This window comes from Felis catus, chromosome X (assembly GCF_018350175.1).
Source record: "Felis catus isolate Fca126 chromosome X, F.catus_Fca126_mat1.0, whole genome shotgun sequence".
NCBI classification, from domain to species: Eukaryota; Metazoa; Chordata; class Mammalia; order Carnivora; family Felidae; genus Felis; species Felis catus.
Window position 1 is genome coordinate 72,541,200 of NC_058386.1, and position 22,085 is coordinate 72,563,284.

At 35.5% G+C, this 22,085-nt stretch overlaps 1 protein-coding gene across 1 annotated transcript; it reads right to left on the minus strand.

Moving 5' to 3' along the window:
- Positions 1 to 3,817: 3,817 nt before the first annotated feature.
- Positions 3,818 to 12,023, minus strand: LOC123383276 (60S ribosomal protein L23a-like). Its single transcript, XM_045050384.1, has 2 exons — positions 11,905 to 12,023; positions 3,818 to 4,121 (listed from the first exon to the last, which is right to left on the minus strand). The coding sequence occupies exons 1-2, from the start codon at positions 12,021 to 12,023 to the stop codon at positions 3,818 to 3,820; spliced, it is 423 nt and encodes a 140-aa protein (XP_044906319.1).
- Positions 12,024 to 22,085: the final 10,062 nt, after the last annotated feature.

Below are 22,085 nucleotides of genomic sequence, written 5' to 3' on the forward strand. Positions count from 1 at the left end.
TTTCGGTTGTTTTGGGTATATACCAAGAAATGAAATTGCTGGATCATTATGGTAATTTAATGTTTAATTTTTTGAGGAACTGCCATATTTTCTACAGTGACTGCACCATTTTACATACCTACCAGCAATTCACAAGGGTTTGAATTTCTCCACATTTGTGCTAATTCTTGGTACATTTGTTTATTTTATTTTACTTTAATTTTATTTTATTATATATATATATATATATATATATATATATATATATACATATTTTTTTTTGGTGATAGCCATCATAATGAGGTGCAGTGGTATCTCATGGTGGTTTTGATTTACATTGCTCCACTGATTATTGATGTTGAGAATTTTTGCTTGTGTTTACTTGTCATTTGCATATCTTCTTTACACAAATGTGTATTCAAGTCATTTGCCCATTTTTTAACTGGATTTTTTTCTTATTAAGCTATAAGGGTTCCGTATATGTTCTGGATATTAATTAAATGTCAGGTATCTGATTGGTGAATATTTTCTTCCATTCTGTGGATTGCTTTCTCATTCTGTTGATACTAGTCTTTTTGTTAATGATTATCCTTTTATTATTTGAAGAAATAATAATACTTTTTAATGTTTTTGGATGTATTAAAATTTTTATTTTTAATTTCTATATATAATTTATTATCAAATTGGTCTTTGATGCATAAAAATTTAATTTTGATGAAACCCAATGTATGTATATTATTGTAATCTGTATTTTTGGTGTCACAGACAAGAATACATAGGCAAATACAGTATCATGAAGTTTTTTCCCTAAATTTTCTTCTAAATGTATTATAATGTTAGCTGAAAGTTTCCCCTTTGATCCATTCTCAATAATTTTTGTATGTAGTGTAAGGCAATGGTCAAACTCTTTTACATGTGGATATTCAGTTTTCCCAGCACAATTTATTGAAGAGACTGCCTTTCCCTGTTGAATTTTCTTGGAACCCTTGTTGTTGAAAATCATAAAACCATATATGTTAGGGTTTGTTTCTGGACACTCTATTCTCTTCCATCAGTATATATAAATATATATGTCTCTATTCCAGTAGTGCATTGTTTTGATTAATGTAGCTTCATAGTTAAGTTTTGAAATCAGGAGGTGTGAGTCCTTCAACTTTGTTATTATTTTCAAGATTTATTGGCTATTTGGGGTTTATTGATATTCTATATGAATTTTAGGATGGATTTTCTATTTCTATAGAAAAATAGTTGAGAGATTGATAAGGATTGCATTGAATCTGTAGATAATTCTCGTAGTATTGATATCTTGATTATATTAAATCTTCCATTTGATGAATACAAGATGACCTTATATTTGTGATCTTTAATATTTTTCAGCAATGTTTTATAGTTTTCAGGGTACTAATATCACTCTTCCTTGGCTAAGTTTGTTCCTCACTATTTTATTCTTTTACAAGTTTTGTAAATTTTTCTAATTTTATTTTCAGACTATTCTGTCTTAGCACATAGAAGAATAACTGCTTTTTTTTTAATTAAAGAAAAAATTATCTTCTCATAGTTCTGTGGCAGGTAACTCCAAGATCAAGAATCTGGCCAGTTATTTTTGGTAAGATCTCTCTTTCTGTGTTTTAAGTGGCCATCATATGACTGTATGTTCACATGAACATTTATGCATGTGGGGAAAAAAAGACAGGATTCTCGTGTGTCTCTTTTATAAAGATATTAATCTATCAGATCATGGTCCTATCCTTATGACCTCATGTACTCTAATCATTTATTTAAAAGATTTTATCTCCAATAGAGCCACATAATGGTTTAGGGTCTCAACATGAATTTTGAGAACAAGTAATCTGCCCATAGCAACCACAAACTGATTGTCATAAGAAAGAATATTAGAGAATGAAAAATTAAAAGCAAAATAAAATACTATATTTTTCTTAACCTTAATTGATCTAATGTATTTGTTTGATGTATCAGTTTGTTGAAAATAATCATAGCAACAGTGTATTTAGTGATTACATCTTAGAGATAAGTGAAATGTGTGACAGTAATATTATAAGGTATGTTAAGAGAGGAGAAGAAATTAAGTGATATTGAATGGGACCATATTAATAGAGAGAAGGCAAAAATATTGGAAGAGAAAAAAAGATAACTTAATCTGATATTAATGCGACCAAACCACATTTCTTTTTTTTTTTTCCCCCTATGGTGTCTTTATCTATTTACTTTTAACTTATTTTTGTCTTTATATTTAAAGTGTATTCCCTAAAGGCAGCATTGAATTGAGCCTTCCTTGTTTAAGTTTTCAGAGAATGTCTATCTTACCCTACCACAGTGTAAGATGGGTTTACATTTAAATTAATTGTAGGGGCGCCTGGGTGTCTCAGTCAATTAAGCATCTGACTATTGATTTCAGCTCAGGTCATGATCTCACATTTCATGAGATTGAGTCCCTTGTGTGCCGTGAGAACGGAGCCTTCTTGAGATTCTCTCTGTCTCTGTCTCTGTCTCTGCCTCTTTCTCCCTTCCCTCCCCCAATCCCTCAAAATAAATAAATTAACATTTAAAAATAAATTAATTGTAATTTTTGACCTGTTAGGTTTATTTATATCAAATTACTATTTTTGTCCCATGTATTCATTGATACTCATTTCCTCTGTGCCAGGCTTTATTTGAATTGATTAAATATATTTTACATTGTGTTTTAACTGTAATTCTTTGCTTTATAATGTTGGTTGTTACTTTAAGATTTACAGTTTACATGTTTAGCTTATTTCAGTTTACCTTCAGTTGATGCTTAACCAATTCACATATAGTATGAAAAACTTAGTATAATTCCATTTCTCTCCTCCTACTACCATTTGGGTTATTTTTGTCAGAAGTTTCATTTATAGATATGTTGAAGTGCAACTTATTTTTGCTTGCTGATTTTGTGTCCTTCCAGGTGGATGGATTTGTTTATTAGTATTGTGTTTTGTGGAAACTTTAGGGTTGTTTTTTACATGTAATACCATGTTATTTGGAAACAGATGATTTTACTTCTTTCTTTCCAATTTGGGTGACTTTTATTTATATCCTTTGCCTAACTTTTCTAGCTGGAACTTCCAAAATTATGTGGAGTAGAAGGGAAAAAATATGTGGGCCCTTGTCTAATACTTGAGCTTAGGAGAGAGGCTTTTAGCCTTTCACAATTGAGTCTGATGTTAACTGTGGGTTTTTCATATATGCCCTTTATTACATTTGAGGCAGTTTCCTTCTATTATAGTTTTGTGGGTGTTTTTATCATTAAATAATTTTGAATTTTGTCTACTACTCTTTCTGATTCATTTTATGTAATCATTGTTTTCTTTCCCCTCTTAACTTCTGACAATGTGATATGTTATGTTGATTCTGGCATGTTGAAACAAGCTTACATTCCAGGAATAAATCCAACTTGATCATGGTGTTTAATCTTTTTAATATTCTGTTGAATTAATTTCCCCAGTATTTTGTTGAAGAATTTTACATCAATATTCATAATGGATTTGGTCTGTAGATTTCTGTTCTTGTAGTACTTTTGTCTATGTGTAGTATCAGATTAATCCAACTTCATAAAATGAGTGGGGAAGGGTTTCCTCCTCTTCCATTTTTGGAGGAGTTTGAAGAGGATTTATGTTAATTCTTTAAAAGTAATTCATTAGTGAAATCATCTAGTCCTGGGCTTTTCTTGCTTGTCAGGTTTTTAATTACAAAGCTATTCTCCTTAGTAGTTATTGTTGTATGTAAATTTTCATTGTCTTTATGATTCACTTTTTTATAGTGAAAAATTTATATTTAGATTTAGCCAGCTGGACTCAATTTACATGACCCCAATTTTGTTGGCAACATCCAAAGTATCAAAGTCAAGAGCCAGTAAAACATATGCCTTTTTATCTCCTTTGTGTCTGATCACGGTGTTGACCTTGGCCATTTCAACGTCATAGAACTTCTTCACAGCCTCCTTGATCTGGTTCTTATTGGTCTTGACATCCACGATGAACACAAGTGTGTTTCTATCTTCTGGTTTTTTTATTGCTAACTCAGTAGTCAAGGTGAACTTGATGATGGCATGATGGTTAAATTTGCTTCTCCTGGGGTCACCTTTTTGAGGATATTTGGGCCGTCTTTGGAGACACAGTGTCTTGTACCATGGGAATGTAGGTGATGTGTCAATCTTCTATTTTTGTTACTGTGGATGCTTTTCAGCACCACTTTCTTGGCCTTAAAAGCTTTGGCTTTGGTTTTGGGAGGAGCAAGGGCTTCCTTCTACACCTTTGGCACCATCTTCATAAAAGAATGATTCACTTTTTCTAGGAATGTGTGTGCTTCTAGGAATTGTGCTTCCAGGAATTTGTGTATTTCATCTAGATTATCCAATTTTTTAGTACACTATTATTCAAAGAACTTCCTTATAATCCTTTCTATTTCACTAAATTTCATACTAATATCTTTACTTTTATTTATGGTTTATTAACTTGAATCTTCTCTCTTTTCGTGAATCCAGCTAAAGATTTATTCATTTAATTGATCATTTCTAAAAAAAAAACAACTTTTAGTTTCATATTTTTCTCTATTTTTTCTAATATTTATTTTATTTACCTTTATTCTAATTGTTTTAAATTTCTTTACTTCAGATAACTTTAGGTTTAGTTTATTCTTTTTTCAGTTGCTTAAGTTGTAAAGTTGGATAATTGTTTTGTTGTAAAGTTGGATAATTGATTTGAGATATATTTTCTTTTTTATATATGTGTTTATACTCATAAGTGTTCCTTCTAGTACTGTTTTCACTGCACCTGTGATAATTATATGTCACTGCACTAGGTATGGGAAGCCCAAATTAAACACTATTTCTGGGTTTTTCTCTGAGGGTGTTTAAAGATTAGCATTTCAATCAATGGAGTCAGTAAAGTAGATTGTTCTTCCCAATGTGAGCAGTCATCATCCAGTGTTGAGGGCCTGAACTGGATAAAAAACAGAGGGGGAGAAATTCACTCTTTGCTTCCTGTATGCTTGAGCTAAGACAGCAATCTTTCTTGCCGCTATCTCTCCTGGTTCTCAGGCCTACAGATCCAAACTAGAATCTGTTATCAGCTCCCTTAGTTCCTGGGCCTTCTGAGACTGAAATATACTACTGGCTTTTCTAGATCTCAGGCTTGCATATGCCAGATCAAAGGATTTCTTAGCCTCCACAATTGCATGATCCAATTTCCTTATAATAAATATTTTATTATATATAGGCATCTTATTGGTTCTATACTCTAGGCAACCTTTATACAACATTCATGTAGTTTTAAAATATTGTGTTTTAATTTCAATTGTCTGAAGGTATTTTCTAGTTTTTTGGTGGTTTATTCTTTATTATTGTTAAGTGTGTGTTGTTCACTTTCTATATTTTTGTGCATTTTTCAGTTATCCTTTGTTATTGATTTAAATACTCTTTCAATTGGTATCTGAAAGGATAATTTTAATATTTAAATATTTTTAAAATATTAACACTGGTGTTTGGTCTTAAAATATGGTATAAACTGAAGAATTATTAATGTTCAGGTAAGAAAAAAATGTGTATTCTGTTCTTGTTGGTTGAAGCGTTCTCTATATATTCATGCCAAATGGACTTTTAGTGTTGTTGAATCTTCTACTTATTGTTCTTCTGATTGTGTTATCTGTTATTTAAAGCATGGTGTTGAAGTCTATGAGTTTTATTGTAGACCTGTCTATTTCTCCTTTAAATTCTGTCAATATTTACTTCTTATACTTTGGAGCTCTAATGTTTGGTATATATATGCTTATTATTGTTCTATCTTCTTCATGTTGACATTTAATGAAAGCATAATGTCCATCTTTCTCTCTTGTAGAATTTTTTTACTTAAAACTACTTTTCTAATACTAATATGGCCACCGCTATTCTTTTTTGCATAGAATATTTATTTCTATATCTATTTCTATTTGCATAGAATATCTTTTTCCTTCCTTTCACATTCAACATATTTGTGTCTTTAGATGCATAGTGTATCTTCTGTAGACAGGATAGGGTTGTTTCATTTTTTTAAAAAAAATCTGCAAATTTCTATCTTTTGATTGTAAAATTTAGTTATTTCACATTCAAATAAATTAATAAGGGAAGACTTACTTTTGCCATCTACTTACTTGCATTTTGTAGCTCTTAGATGTTTCCCACCCTTAATTTCTTCCATTACTGTGTGTGTGTGTGTGTGTATGTGTGTGTGTGTGTGTGTGTCTGTGTGTGTGTGTGTGTGTGTCTTTGATTTTTGTGGTGACACACTTTGATGCTCTTGCAATTTCATTTAAGCTCTACTCCATAGATGTCTTCTTTGTGAATACCATAGCGATTACATTTAAAATCCTAAAGTAACATCAGGTTAATTTGGGTTGATATCAACTTAACTTCAATTGCATACAAAACTTCTATCCCTCCACTGTTTTGTACCACTGCCACTATGTTATTGATGTAACAAATTGTGTATTCATACATTGTGTATCCATTAATGGATTTATAAAACATTTTATTATTTTTCTTTTACATCCCATAGAAAATAAATGTGGAGTTAGAAAACAATTTAAGTAATACTGTATTTTTTTTATCTGCTTCAACCTATGACCGTTATATGTTCTCTGGCTCTGAGTGACTGTCTAGTGTACTTTTTTTTCAATATATGAAATTTATGGTCAAATTGGTTTCCATAGAATACCCAGTGCTCATCCCAACAGGGGCCCTTCTCAATACCCATCACCCACCCCCCATCAACCCTCAGTTTGTTCTCAGTTTTTAACAGTCTCTTATGCTTTGGCTCTCTCCCATTCTAACTTCTTTTTTTGTCCTTCCCCTCCCCCATGGGTTTCTGTTAAGTTTCTCAGGATCCACATAAGAGTGAAAACATATGGTATCTGTCTTTCTCTGTATGGCTTATTTCACTTAGCATAATACTCTCCAGTTCCATCCACGTTGCTACAAAGGGCCACATTTCATTCTTTCTCATTGCCACGTAGTACTCCATTGTGTATATAAACCACAATTTCTTTATCCATTCATCAGTTGATGGACATTTAGGCTCTTTCCATAATTTGGCTATTGTTGAGAGTGCTGCTATGAACATTGGGGTACAAGTGCCCCTATGCATCAGCACTCCTGCATCCCTTGGGTAAATTCCTAGCAGTACTACTGCTGGGTCATAGGGTAGGTCTATTTTTAATTTTCTGAGGAACCTCCACACTGCTTTCCAGAGCGGCTGCACCAATTTGCATTCCCACCAACAGTGCAAGAGGGTTCCCGTTTCTCCACATCCTCTCCAGCATCTATAGTCTCCTGGTTTGTTCATTTTGGCCACTCTGACTGGCGTGAGGTGATATCTGAGTGTGGTTTTGATTTGCATTTCCCTGATGAGGAGCGACGTTGAGCATCTTTTCATGTGCCTGTTGGCCATCCGGATGTCTTCTTTAGAGAAGTGTCTATTCATGTTTTCTGCCCATTTCTTCACTGGGTTATTTGTTTTTCGGGTGTGGAGTTTGGTGAGCTCTTTATAGATTTTGGATACTAGCCCTTTGTCCAATATGTCATTTGCAAATATCTTTTCCCATTCCGTCAGTTGCCTTTTACTTTTGTTGGTTGTTTCCTTTGCTGTGCAGAAGCTTTTTATCTTCATAAGGTCCCAGTAGTTCATTTTTGCTTTTAATTCCCTTGCCTTTGGAGATGTGTCAAGAAATTGCTACGGCTGAGGTCAGAGAGGTCTTTTCCTGCTTTCTCCTCTAGGGTTTTGATGGTTTCCTGTCTCACATTCAGGTCCTTTATCCATTTTGAGTTTATTTTTGTGAATGGTGTGAGAAAGTGGTCTAGTTTCAACCTTCTGCATGTTGCTGTCCAGTTCTCCCAGCACCATTTGTTAAAGAGACTGTCTTTTTTCCATTGGATGTTCTTTCCTGCTTTGTCAAAGATGAGTTGGCCATACGTTTGTGGGTCTAGTTCTGGGGTTTCTATTCTATTCCAGTGGTCTATGTGTCTGTTTTTGTGCCAATCCCATGCTGTCTTGATGATGACAGCTTTGTAGTAGAGGCTAAAGTCTGGGATTGTGATGCCTCCTGCTTTGGTCTTCTTCAAAATTCCTTTGGCTATTCGGGGCCTTTTGTGGTTCCATATGAATTTTAAGATTGCTTGTTCTAGCTTTGAGAAGAATGCTGGTGCAATTTTGATTGGGAGTGCATTGAATGTGTAGATAGGCTTGGGTAGTATTGACATTTTGACAATATTTATTCTTCCACTCCATGAGCACGGAATCTTTTTCCATTTCTTTATATCTTCTTCAATTTCCTTCATAAGCTTTCTCTAGTTTTCAGGATACAGATCTTTTACATCTTTGGTTAGATTTATTCCTAGGTATTTTATGGTTCTTGGTGCAATTGTGAATGGGATCACTTTCTTTATTTGTCTTTCTTTTGCGTCATTGTTAGTGTATAAGAATGCAACTGATTTCTGTACATCCATTTTCTATCCTGCAACTGTGCTGAATTCATGTATGAGTTCTAGCAGACTTCTGGTGGAGTCTATCGGATTTTCCATGTATAATATGTCATCTGCAAAAAGTGAAAGCTTGACTTCATCTTTGCCAATTTTGATGCCTTTGATTTCCTTTTGTTGTCTGACTGCTGATGCTAGAACTTCCAACACTATGTTAAACAACAGCGGTGAGAGTGGACATCCCTGTCGTGTTCCTGGTCTCAGGAGTTTTCCCCCATTATGGATGATGCTAGCTGTGGGCTTTTCATAAATGGCTTTTATGATGTTTAAGTATGTTCCTTCTATCCCAACTTTCTCGAGGGTTTTTATTAAGAAAGGGTGCTGGATTTTGTCAACGGCCTTTTCTGCATTGATTGACAGGATCATATGGTTCTTTTCTTTTATTAATGTGATGTATCATGCTGATTGATTTGCAAATGTTGAACCAGCCCTGCATCCCAGGAATGAATCCCACTTGATCATGGTGAATAATTCTTTTTAAATGCTGTTGCATTTGATTTGCTAGTATCTTATTGAGAATTTTTGCATCCATATTCATCAGGGATATTGGCCTGTAGTTCTCTTTTTTTACTGGGTATCTGTCTGGTTTAGGAAGCAAAGTAATGCTGGCTTCATAGAATGAGTCTGGAAGCTTTCCTTCCCTTTCTATTTGTTGGAATAGCTTGAGAAAGATAGGTATTATCTCTGCTTTAAATGTCTGGTAGCATTCCCCTGGGAAGCCATCTGGTCCTGGACTCTTATTTGTTGGGAGATTTTTGATAACGGATTCAATTTCTTCGCTGATTATGGGTCTGTTCAAGTTTTCTATTTTTTCCTGTTTGAGTTTGGAAGAGTGTGGGTGTTTAGGAATTTGTCCATTTCTTCCAGGTCGTCCAGTTTGTTGGCATATAATTTTTCATAGTATTCCCTGATAATTGCTTGTATTTATAAGGGATTGGTTGTAAGAATTCCATTTTCATTCATGATTTTATCTATTTTGTTCAAATACCTTTTTTTTTTTGAAAAGCTTGGCTAGAGGTTTATCGGTTTTGTTTACTTTTTTCAAAAAACCAATTCTTCATTTCATTGATCTGCTCTACAGTTTTTTTTTAGATTCTATATTTTTTAATCTGCTCTGATCCTTGTCATTTCTCTTCTGCTGTTTGGGGTGTCTTTTCTGTTCTGCTTCTATTTCCTTTAGATGTTCTGTTAAATTTTGTATTGGGGATATTTCTTGTTTCTTGAGATAGGCCTGGAATGCAACGTATTTTCCTCTCAGGACTGCCTTCGCTGCATCCCAAAGCGTTTGGATTGTTGTATTTTCATTTTCATTTGTTTCCATTTATTGTTTAGTTTCTTCTCTAAGTGCCTGGTTGATCCATTCATTCTTTATTAGGGTGTTCTTTAACCTCCATGCTTTTGGAGGTTTTCCAGACTTTTTCTTGTGGTTGTTTTCAAGCTTCATCGCATTGTGGTCTGAAAGTATGCACGGTATGATTTCAATTCTTGTATACTTATGAAGGGCTGTTTTGTGACCCAGTATGTGATCTATATTGGAGAAGGTTCCATGTGCACTCGAGAAGAAAATATATTCTGTTGCTTGGGATGCAGAGTTCTAAATATATCTGTCAAGTCCATCTGATGCAGTGTATCATTCAGGGCCCTTGTTTCTTTATTGATCCTGTGTCTAGATGATGTATCCAATGTTATAAGTGGAGTATTAAAGTCCCCTGCAATTACCACATTCTTATCAGTAAGGTGGCTTATGTTCATGAGTAATTGTTTTATATATTTGGGGGATCCTCTATTCGGCACATAGACATTTATAATTGTTAGCTCTTCCTGATGGATAGACCATGTAATTATTATATAATGTCCTTCTTAATCTTTTGACACAGCCTTTAATTTAAAGTCTAGTTTGTCTGATATAAGGATGGCTACTCCAGCATTCTTTTAACTTCCAGTAGCATGATAGATAGTTCACCATCCCCTCACTTTCAATCTGAAGGTGTCCTCAGGTCTAAAATGAGTCTCTTGTAGACAGCAAATAGATGGGTCTTGTTTCTTTATCCATTCTGATACCCTATGTCTTTTGGTTGGCACATTTAATCCATTTACATTCAGTGTTATTATTGAAAGATACGGGTTTAGAGTCATTGTGATGTCTGTATGTTTTATGCTTGTAGTGATGTCTCTGGGACTTTGTCTCACAGGGTCCCCCTTAGGATCTCTTGTAGGGCTGGTTTCGTGGTGACAAATTCCTTCAGTTTTTATTTGTTTGGGAAGACCTTTATCTCTCCTTCTCTTCTACATGACAGACTTGCTGGATAGAGGATTCTTGGCTGCATTTTTTTTCTGTTCATCACATTGAAGATTTCCTGCCATTCCTTTCTGCCCTGCCATGTTTCAGTAGACAAATCCATCAGTCTTATCAGTCTCTCTTTATATGTCACAGCACGTTTATCCCTAGCTGCTTTCAGAATTCTCTCTTTATCCTTGTATTTTGCCAGTTTCCCTATGATATGTCGTGCAGAAGATCGATTCATGTTACGTCTGAAGGGAGTTCTCTGTGCCTCCTGGATTTCAGTGCCTTTTTCCTTACCTGGTTCAGGGAAGTTCTCAGCTATGATTTCAAGTACACCTTCAGCACCTTTCCTTCTCTCTTCCTCTTCTGGAATCCCAATTATGTGTATATTATTTCGTTTAATTCTGTCTCTTAATTTTCTCCCCTCATACTCCTGGATTTTTTAATCTCTCTTTTTCTCAGCTTCTTCTTTTTCCATAATTTTATCTTCTAATTCACCTATTCTCTCCTCTGCCTCTTCATTCCGAGATGTGGTCACCTCCATTTTATTTTGCAGCTCATTTATAGCATTTTTTTAGCTCCTCATGACTTTCTTTTTCCCTTGATCCCTGTAGTAATAGAGTATCTGCTGTTCTCTATACTTTTTTCAAGGCTAGCGATTAATTTTATAACTATTATTTTAAATTCATTTTCTGCTATATTGCTTCAATCGTTTTTGATCAGTTCATTAGCTGTCACTACTTCCTGGAGTTTCTTTTGTGGAGAATGCTTCTGTTTCATCATTTTGGATAGTCCCTGGAGTGGTACAGAACTTCAGGGCTCTTCTTCTGTGCTTTCTGGAGTAACTTCCGTTGGTAGGTGGGGCCGCAGTCAGACCAGCTGTCTGCCCCCAGCCCACTTCTGGGAACACAGTCAGACTGGTGTGTACCTTATCTTCCCCTCTCCCAGGGGCAGGACTCACTGTGGAGTCATGTGGCCTGTCTGGGCTACTTGCACACTGCCAGGCTTGTGGTGCTGATTCGATGGCATCTGGTGTCTTAGTGGGGGTGGATCTGCAAGGTGCACAGGGGCAGGAGGGGTAGGCTCAGCTCACTTTGCCTTCAGTTGTCCACTTCTGGAGGAGCCCTGTGGCACCGGGAGGGAGGCAGACCTGTCGGAGGGATGAATCCGCAGAAGCACAGCATTGGGTGTTTGCGGTGAAAGCAAGTTCATGTCGGGTTCCCTTTGGGATTTTGTCTGGGGGATGGGCAAGGGAGATGGTGCTTCCCAGCGCCTTTGTTCCTCCGCCAAGCTGAGCTCTGTCCTCCAGGGCTCAACAACTGTCCCTTTCGTTGTCCTTTAGCCCTCCTGCTCTCTGCTCTCCAAGCAGAGCTGTTGACTTCTAATATTTCAGATGTTAAGTCCCACTGGCTGTCAGAACACACTCCGTCTGGCCCCTCCACTTTTGCAAGCCAGACTCGGGGGCTCTGCCTTGCCAGGTGGACTGACTGCCCCTCTACTTCCCTGGCTCCCTCCTGACAGTCCATGTAGCTAGCACCACCTCTCCACCCTTCCTACCCTCTTCTGTGGGCCTCTCATCTATGCTTGGCTCTGGAGAGTCCCTTCTGCTATCTTCTGGCAGTTTTCTGGGTATATTGGGCAGATGTGGGTGGAATATAAGTGATCAGCAGGACGCAGTGAGCCCAGCCTCCTATGTATTTTGATTGGAGTGTTTAGTCCATTTACATTTAAAGCTATTATAGATGGGTATGTAATAGTGGCATTTTTAACTTGTTTTGTTGTTTTTGTTTCTGGAGATTTTCTCTGAACCTTTCCTATCTTTGTCATTTTGGTCTCTCCTTTTCACTCTAAGTGGACACTTTAAAATATCTTGCACAGCTGGTTTAGTGGTTATGGACTCCTTTATTTTTTATTTGTCTGGGAAACTCTTTATTTCTCCATCTATTCTAAATGACAGTCTTGTTGGATAGAGTATTCTTTGCTGCAGATTTTCCCCATTCAGCATCTGAATATACCATGCCATTCTCTTTCCTTTGCCCATTTTTCATTAGATTTTTTGTTTGTTTTTGCTATTGAATTATATGATTTCTCTCCCTCTGTCTCTTTCTCTCTCTCTCTCTCCCTCCCTATTTCTCTGTACACACACACACACATACACACACACACACACAAGTTATTTAACCTTTTTTTCGGTATCTGATTTGCAAATATTATCTTTCATTCAGTAGTTTTCTTTTCCGTTTTATTGTTTCTTTTGTTGTGCAGAAGGTTTTTAGTTTGATATATTCTCTTTTATTGATTTTTTTAATTGCCTGTGTTTTTGGTGTCATATCTAAAACAAATTTTTACCAAGACCAATGGCAAGTTTTTTTTACTCCCTGCTGTATTTTGTTTTATGATTTTAGGTCTTATTTTAAGTCTTTAATCCATATGAGGCTAATTGTTTTCCATTTAATTTTTTTAATTTTTTTAAAATTTTATTTTTTAATTATTTTATTTATTTTTAATATAATTTATTGTCAAATTGGCTAACATACAGTGTGTAAAGTGTGGTCGTGGTTTTTGGGGTAGATTCTCATGGTTAATTGCTTACATACAACACCCAGTGCTCATCCCAACATGTGCCCTCCTTAATGCCTCTTTTCCCTCTCTCCCATTTTCCCCTCTCCCCTACCCCTACCATCCCATCAACCCTCAGATTGTTCTCTGTATTTAAGAGTCTTATGGTTTGCCTCCCTCCCTCTCTGTAACTATTTTTTTCTTCTTCCCTTACCCCATGGTCTTCTGTTAAGTTTCTCAAGATCCATATATGAGTGAAAACATATGGTATCTGTCTTTGACTGACTTATTTCACTCAGCCTAATACCTTTCAGTTCTATCCACGTTGCTGCAAAGGCATGATTTCATTCTTTCTCATTGCCAAGTAGTATTGCATTTTATACATAAACCACATCTTCTTTATCCACTCATCATTTGATGGACATTTAGGCTCTTTCCATGATTTGGCTATTGTTGAAAGCGCTGCTATAAACATTGGAGTACATGTGCCCCTATGAATCAGCACTCTTAATTTATGTGTGTTATAAGACAGTTGTCCAATTTCAGTCTTCTTTACATGGTTATGTTGTTTTCCCAGTACCATTTATTGAATTCTTTTTCCTTTCCCCAATGAGTATTCTTGGGTCCCTTGTTAAATGTTAGTTTACCATATATACGTGGGTTGGTTTTGTGGTTTGTTTTTTTGTGTGTGTGTGTGTTTTTGTTTGTTTGTTTTTAATCCTAGTGAGGAATATAAAACACAAAGGGCAAATACATTCCTTGTTTAGAAAAATGACATCTTCGGGGCGCCTGGGTGGTGCAGTCGGTTAAGCGTCCGACTTCAGCCAGGTCACGATCTCGCAGTCTGGGAGTTCGAGCCCCGCGTCAGGCTCTGGGCTGATGGCTCGGAGCCTGGAGCCTGTTTCCGATTCTGTGTCTCCCTCTCTCTCTGCCCCTCCCCCGTTCATGCTCTGTCTCTCTCTGTCCCAAAAATAAATAAACGTTGAAAAAAAAATTAAAAAAAAAAAAAAGAAAAATGACATCTTCAAGTGTTATGCTATGTTAAAAAGTTAAAGGGACTATAAAAGTAGATACTTGTAACTAAAAAATGTGAAAATAAACATATGTCTGGAATACACATATTAGAATAAACTAATAGAAGAGCTTGTAAACAACTTGATTGAATTAGTGTGGGATATAATGTGATGTTGAATATTTTTCTAAAAGCTTGCTTTGACAGTAAAAACAATACATCACAGAATTTTTCCTAATCAAATGGAAATAAATCACAATCTCTATTCTTATAATAAAAACCTTGCATTAATTTTGCTTTCTGGTGTGCTACTGTTATTCAAGAAGTGATTTTAAAGATTAGAATTTCTAGGGCACAATAACCTATTTTAAAATTATCTGGCAAGTTGCCCTATGCTCAGCAACAACTCCATTGCTTTAAGACAATTTTTTAACAAACTTTTCAAAGCTTCATTGCTCTTATTTAAATACTGTATTGTACTACAAACAACTAGTTCAAAATGTAATCAACAGGAGATATGATGATAAAAATGCAATTAAAACATAAAAGTTAACAACATGACAAAAACACCACAATTGTCTATATATCCTTAGCTTTCATTTACAATATGTGAAGTATAAAACTACAGCAACTATACTATGAAGTTTTTTGGAATAATTAATAATTCCCTTTATCTGGTGTTATAATTCTGTTTAAATTATATTTCATTATGATAAAGTTACACAGTCTAAACTCACAATAGTATTTTGAGAGATTATTACTGAATGTTGCAACTTCTATCTTCTCCTGAGGCACATATGAAACTTATGTATAGTATATACATACTTTGAGAAAAATAAGGTGATAAAATTAAAAGAGCATTTGACTAGGAAGGAGATAAAATGTATTCTACTTCCAGGATAATCACTACCCATCTGTGATAGCTTAAACAAATCATCTTATCTCTATGGGTATAACTTTTATCCTGTACCCAAAATAGTGGATTTAATAGTTTATTATCATATTCAGAGAACAATCATTTATAGAGCATCAAGTACATATCAGATACTGTGCACTGTATTTCAAGTAACCATCACATTCTTTGTGGTTTATAGATAGTAAGAAATAAATTTCATATTGAGACACAGTACACACAAATATACAAAACTGTAATTGAAGCAAACATTTCTTCTGTTTTCTCTTCTCTTTCTATTTTCTTCCTCTTCCTTCTTTTTTCCCCTTTTTTATTCCATTATATTGTAATTAATTTAAACAAAATATTATATTGTATTTAATTAAAAATATTTTTTCAACTTACTAAATATGTTTCATAATCAATAGATGTATCAAAACTACATATAGAAAAACATTAGGTTGGAGAAAAAATAGCATTAGAATAGGAACCTAGGCTCATCTAGTCCCCAGGACACTAGATATGTATCAAATCATCCAAAATACCCCAGAAATCAACCTGAAGAAAGTCAGAACAAACTCCCTAACAAAAAGAGATAAAAGGCCACATCCAAGAAGGTAGGAAATGCAGAGACATGGTTTACAGGAGAAAAGGACTAAGGGTGCTGTGAAAGGGAGGGAGCCATGGTCCAAGAGAATCACAAGAGAGAGAGAGAGAGAGGAACACAAAGAGGACTGAACAAGGAGAATATTTCCCAAAAGTCATTGGCTTGTAAAAAATTGAGGACTGAAATTTGTGAGTTCTTGGAACCAGTCAGGCTTAAAGCTTTCAGTTTCAAAGGTCTGTGGGCTTGGCAGTGATAGAGCATAGAGGGCACTGTGCTGCTCCTGGAAAGAAGCCAAACAATATGGGGGCAGTGTGGAAACAGCAATCTGATGAACACCTGGGTCACACAGGGTGGAGATTGTTCACTCTTCTCAGACCCTATCCCTGTGAAGCAGCTTTCATGGAGAGCCCTCTCTACGAACAAAGGAGCGGGCTGGTGCCAGTTCCTTCCCCTTCCCCTTAGCATAAACAAAAAGCCGCCTGTGGGAAGCAATCCAGCACCAATACTGGCTGCCTGATTTGCTTACACAAAGGTCCATGCCACTGCACTCTATTGGAACTACCATTCTCAGTAAAGTTTGCCTCAGTTCCAGTATGGCTGACCACTTCCCAAAAAGAACAGCACAAATCCCTAGCCACACCACATATCTAAAGCCTCGAGTTTGGAACGTCAGCAGGCTAGGCTGAGATAGAGTCCAGAGGGCACTGCACTATTCCTGGAGAGAACACAGGCAAACAACCCAGGGACAGACAATGTGGAAACACTATTGAAAAACACCTGGGGCACATAGGGAGGTGATTAGTTTTATTCACAAAGCCTGTTCCTGACAGGCAGGTTTCAGGGAAACTCCTCTTTGGGAAAAAAGGAGTTGGCTAGTGTCATTTCCCTCCCTCACTCCTCAGCATAAACACAGAGCCACCTGCAGGAAGCAACATGGTGCTCACACTGGCTGCCAAATTTGTTTACACCAAAACCACTCCCCTGATTTCTGGCAGGACTGCCCCTCTCATCTGAGCTTGGCTCAGTCCCAGGTAAATTGGACTCTCATCTTGAAGACCCTTGCCCATATCATGTCTCCAAATTGGAGAGTTCTACAGGGCCTCAGTTCTTGTGGAAGTGGTATCAGGTCTCATTTCAGAAGAAGACAAGGGCACAACTAGTGAAATCTCACCATATTTAGGCAAGAGACCAAACACTGCTCACATCAGGCAAGGAGAACCTCTGCAGATGAATGGCCTAAAGTGTTGGGCAGCCAAAACACAACAGGAGAGTGCTTTCAGAACACACCAGAGACATTCCCAGAAGCTTCAGGCCCTGGACACTATATGAACTCTTCTTCATAAAGCCATTACTCTCAAGAGCAGGGAACATAATTGGCCTTTCCAACACAGAGAAGAAGGCAGATTTATTTAGACAAAGTTCCAAGACACAGAAATTAATCTGAAATTAAAGACCAAGATAAGGCTACAGCTAGGGCTCTAAGCAAAACAGATGTAAGTGACATGCCTCATGGAGATTTAAAGCAACAATCATAACGTTACTCACGGGGCTTGAGAAAAGAATACACAACAGCAGTGAGACTCTTACCACATAGATAAAATAGGTTTAAAAAGAACCAAACAGAGATAAAGAATGCAGTAAATGAGGTTGGAAACAGGCTTGATGCAATGAACATCAAGCTGGAAGAAGTAGAGGAGGGAATTAGTGACAGAGAAGGAAAAAATAATGGAAAATAATGAAACTGAACAAAAGAGAAACAGTATGGAACAAGAGAATAGACGTTAAGAGACTCAGAGACTGCATGAAACATAACATTCATACTATAGGAGTCCCAGAAAAGAAGACAGAGAAAATGGGGCAGAGAATTTATTTGAGGAAATAATAGCTGAAAACCATCTGTAATTTAGGAATGGGAACAGGCCTCACAAGTACAAAAAGACTAAGACCATCCCACACATATCTTCAGACCACAATGCTGTAAAACTTGAAGTTAACCACAAGAAAAATTTGGAAAGACCATAAATACATGGAGGTTAAACAACATGCTACTAAACAATGAATGAGTCAACCAGAAAATTTAAGAGTAAATAAAAAAATAAATTGAAGCAAATGAAAATTAAACCATGAGAGTCCAAAATCTCTGGGATGCAGCGAAAGTGGTCCTAAGAGGGAAGTACAGAGCAATACGGACTTACCTCAAGAAGCAAGAAAATCTCAAATACAGAAACTAAACTTACACTTAAAGGAGTTAGGAAAGGAAAGCAAATACATCCTAAAGCCAGCAAAATAAAGGAAATATAAGAGATTAGAAAAGAAATAAATGATATAGAAGTCAAAAAAAAAAAAAAAGTAGAACAGATCAATGAAATAAGAAGCTGGTTTGTTCAAAGTATTAATAACATTGATAAGCTCCTAGCCAGACTTATCAAAAGGAAAACAGAAAGGACCTAAATAAATAAAATCACTAATGAAAGAGGAGAGATGACAACGAAATGAACAGAAACACAAACAATTATAAGAGAATACTATGAAAAATTACATGCCAGTGAATTGGGCAATCTGGAAGAAATGGGTAAATTGCTAGAGACATAATCTACTAACACTGAATCAGAAAGAAATAGAAAATTTGAACAGACCCATAAGCAGCAAAGAAATTGAAAAATTAATAAAAACAAATCTCTCAACAAATAAGAGTTCTGGACCAGATGACTTCCCAGGGGAATTCTACCAGACATTTAAAGAAGAGTTAATACTTATTCTTCTCAAACTGCTCCAAAAAGTAGAAATGGAAGGAAGACTTCCAAACTCATTCTATGAGGCCAGCATTACCTTTATTCCAAAGCCAGACAAAGGAGATTTACAAGCCAATATCCCTAATGAACATGGGTGCAAAATTGTGAACAAGATACTAGCAGATTGAATCCAACAGCAAATAAAAAGAATTAGTCACTCTGATAAAGTGGATTTATTCCTGGGCTGTAAGGGTGGTTCCATATTTGCAAATTAATTATCCTGATATATCACATTAATAAAAGAAAGGATAAGAACCATATGATCTTGTCATTAGAGTCAGAAGAAGTATTTGCACAATATACAATTGATTCTTGATAAAAATTCTTAACAAAGTAGACATAGAGGAAACATATCTCAACATCACACAGGCCATAAAAAATACCCACAGGTAATTTCCTCAATGGGGAGAAAATGAGAGCTTTTCCTCTAAGGTCAGGAAAAAGACAGAGATGTCCACTCTCACCATTGTTATTTAACATAGTACTGAAAGTCCCAACCTCAGCAGACAACAAAAAGAAATAAAAGGAATCTAAATTGTCAAGGACACAGCCAAACATTCAAACCTTGCAGATGACTTCGTACTGTATGTAGAAAATCTGAAAGTCTCCAGCAAAAATTTTCTAGAACTGATACACGAATTCAGCAAAGTTGCTGGATACAAAATCAATGTACAAAAATCTGTTGCAGTTATACACCAATAATGAAGCAGCAGAAAGAGAAATGAAGGAACCCATTCCATTTACAACTGCACCAATAACATGAGCTACCTAAGAAGAAACCTAACCAAAGAGGTAAAAAATCTGTACTATGAAAATTATAAAACACTTATGAAAGTAATTGAAGAAGTCATAAATGAATAGGAAAAACATTCCATGATTGTGGATTGGAAGAACAAATATCATTAAAATGTCTGTACTATGCAAAGCAATCTACACATTTAATGCAACCTTTATCAAAATAACGACCAGAATTTTTATCATGGCTAGAACAAAAAAAAATATCTTACAAGTTGTATGCACCACAATAGACCCCAAATAGGTAAAACAATATTGAAAAGGAAAAGAAATCTGGAGTCATCAGAATTCTGGACTTCAAGCTATATTACAAAGCTGTAATCAAGACAGTCTGGTACTAGCACAAAAAAAGACAGATCAATGGAACAGAATAGGTAACCCAGAAATGGACCCACAAAGATATCACCAAATAATGTTTGAAGAAGCACGAATGTACATATCCAGTGGAAAAAAGACAATCTCTTTGAGAAAACTGTCAGTTGAGAAAACTGGACAGCAAACATACAAATAAATTAAATTGAACCACTTTCTTATACCATACACAAAAATAAATTCAAAATGGAAGAAAGACTTAAATGTGAGACAGCAAAATATCAAAATCCCAGAGAAGAACACAGGCACAAAGCTCTGAAATTGGCCATAGCAACTTCTTATTAGATACATCTCTGGAGGCAAGGGAAACAAACAAACAAGAAACATGAATTATTGGGTCTTCATCAAGATAGATAGCTTCTGCACAGGGAATATAATAGTTAAGAAGGCTAAAAGACAGCCTATGACATGGAAGAAGCTTTATGCAAATGACATATCTGGTAAAGGGTTAGTATACAAAATATATAAAGAACTTATCAAACTCAACATCCCCCCCAAAATAATTCAATTAAGAAATAGAAGAGATGTATGTACATTTTTCCCAAGAAGACATCCAGACAGGTAACAGACACATGAAGAGATGCTAAACTTCACACATCAGATAATTACAAATCAAAACAATGATGAGATACCACCTCACACCTATTAGAATGGCTAAAAATAACACAAGAAACAACAGATTTTTGCCAGGATGTGGGAAAAAAGGAAACCTCTTACGGTTTTGGTGGCAAAACAAACTGGCACATCTGTGAAACAATATTTAGGTTCCTCAGAAAATTAAAAATAGATCTACCCTATGATTCTTCAATTGCCCTACTAGGTATTTACTCAAGAGATACAAAAATACTGACTTAAGAGGGCAAATTCACCCCAATGTTTATAGCAGCATTACCAACAATAGCCAAATTATGTAAAGCACACAAATTTCCACTGACTGATGAGTGAATAAAGAAGAGGTGTATATATATATATATATATATATATATATATATATATATATATACATATATAATTTGGATATATAATATCTATTTCTATTTATATCTTCTGCTGAGAGGGCTGACCAAATCCATGAATAACACTACAATCTCTATCAAATAATTTTTCAACCACAACGTTGGTGCTCTGTCTTGAACACATTGCCTTATTTTTTTGTAACAAGGGTACTCTGAGAATTTTCCAAAACTTCAAGTTTAGGTTCGTTATTATTTAATAATTCTTTTAATTTATCTGTCTTCTCACATTTTACTACAAGCTGTAGCAGGGAAAAAAACCTTAAACACTTTGTTTAGAAACATGCTCAGCTAAATATCCAAGTTCATCACTTTTTAGTTCTATCTTCCATAAAACACTAGAACCCAGTTCACCCAAGTACTTTGCCACTTTACCACAAAGATTACCTTTTTTTCCCCTTTACAATAACTCACTCTTCCTTCTGTTCTGAGAACTCCCCATAATCACCACTGACATCCATATTTCTAACAGTCTTTAAGATATTTTTACTTTTTCTGAAAAAAAGACTAAATCATATTACTGGATAATATGTTACTAGAATTATAGTAATAATACAAACAAATCATAGTTAATAAAATGATATAATTCAAATAAGCCAAAAAAGTAAGAAATAAGAAACACGTGTACTATAAAGAAAATCAACAAAGGCCAAAATTGTTCAAATATATCTAAAAATTGATAAACTACAAACATGTCTATTCAGGAAGAGTGAAGGTGCAAATTATCCATGAAAACTAGGACACCATTGACTACACTGTATATATAAAAATAGATGATTTAATAGACAGATTTATGTCATTTTTTAAAATTTTATTTTAATTTGTTATTTATTTATTTCAGACAGAGCATGAGCAGGGGAGGGGCAGAGAGAGAGGGAGACACAAAATATGAAGCAGGCTCCAGGCTCTAAGCTGTCAGCACAGAGTCTGACACAGGGCTCAAACTCACAAACCACGAGATCATGACCTGAGCTGAAGTCTGACACTTAACCGACTGAGCCACTCAGGCGCCCCTATCTCAAAAATTTTGAAGATTTACATGAAATGCGCAAATTCCTTGAAGACACCACTTATGAAAATTGACACAAAAATAAATAGAGATCATTTTATAAGATGGCAGAGGAGTAGGGGAACCCTAGCCTTGCCTCATTCCTTGAACACAGCTAGGTAAATATCAAATCATTTTGAACACCCAAGAAATCAATCTGGGGACTGAAAGAGCAAAACAGCAC

Bases quoted from the DNA above. Each gene is read 5' to 3' on its own strand.
- LOC123383276 (XM_045050384.1), bottom strand. From the start codon at position 12,023: ATGAACTTGCTTTCACCGCAAACACCCAATGCTGTGCTTCTGCGGATT. The intron at 4,122-11,904 runs GTGAGCTGAGCC...GTGTCTCCAAAG, and splicing joins AGTGGACAACTGAAGGCAAA to ACGGCCCAAATATCCTCAAA.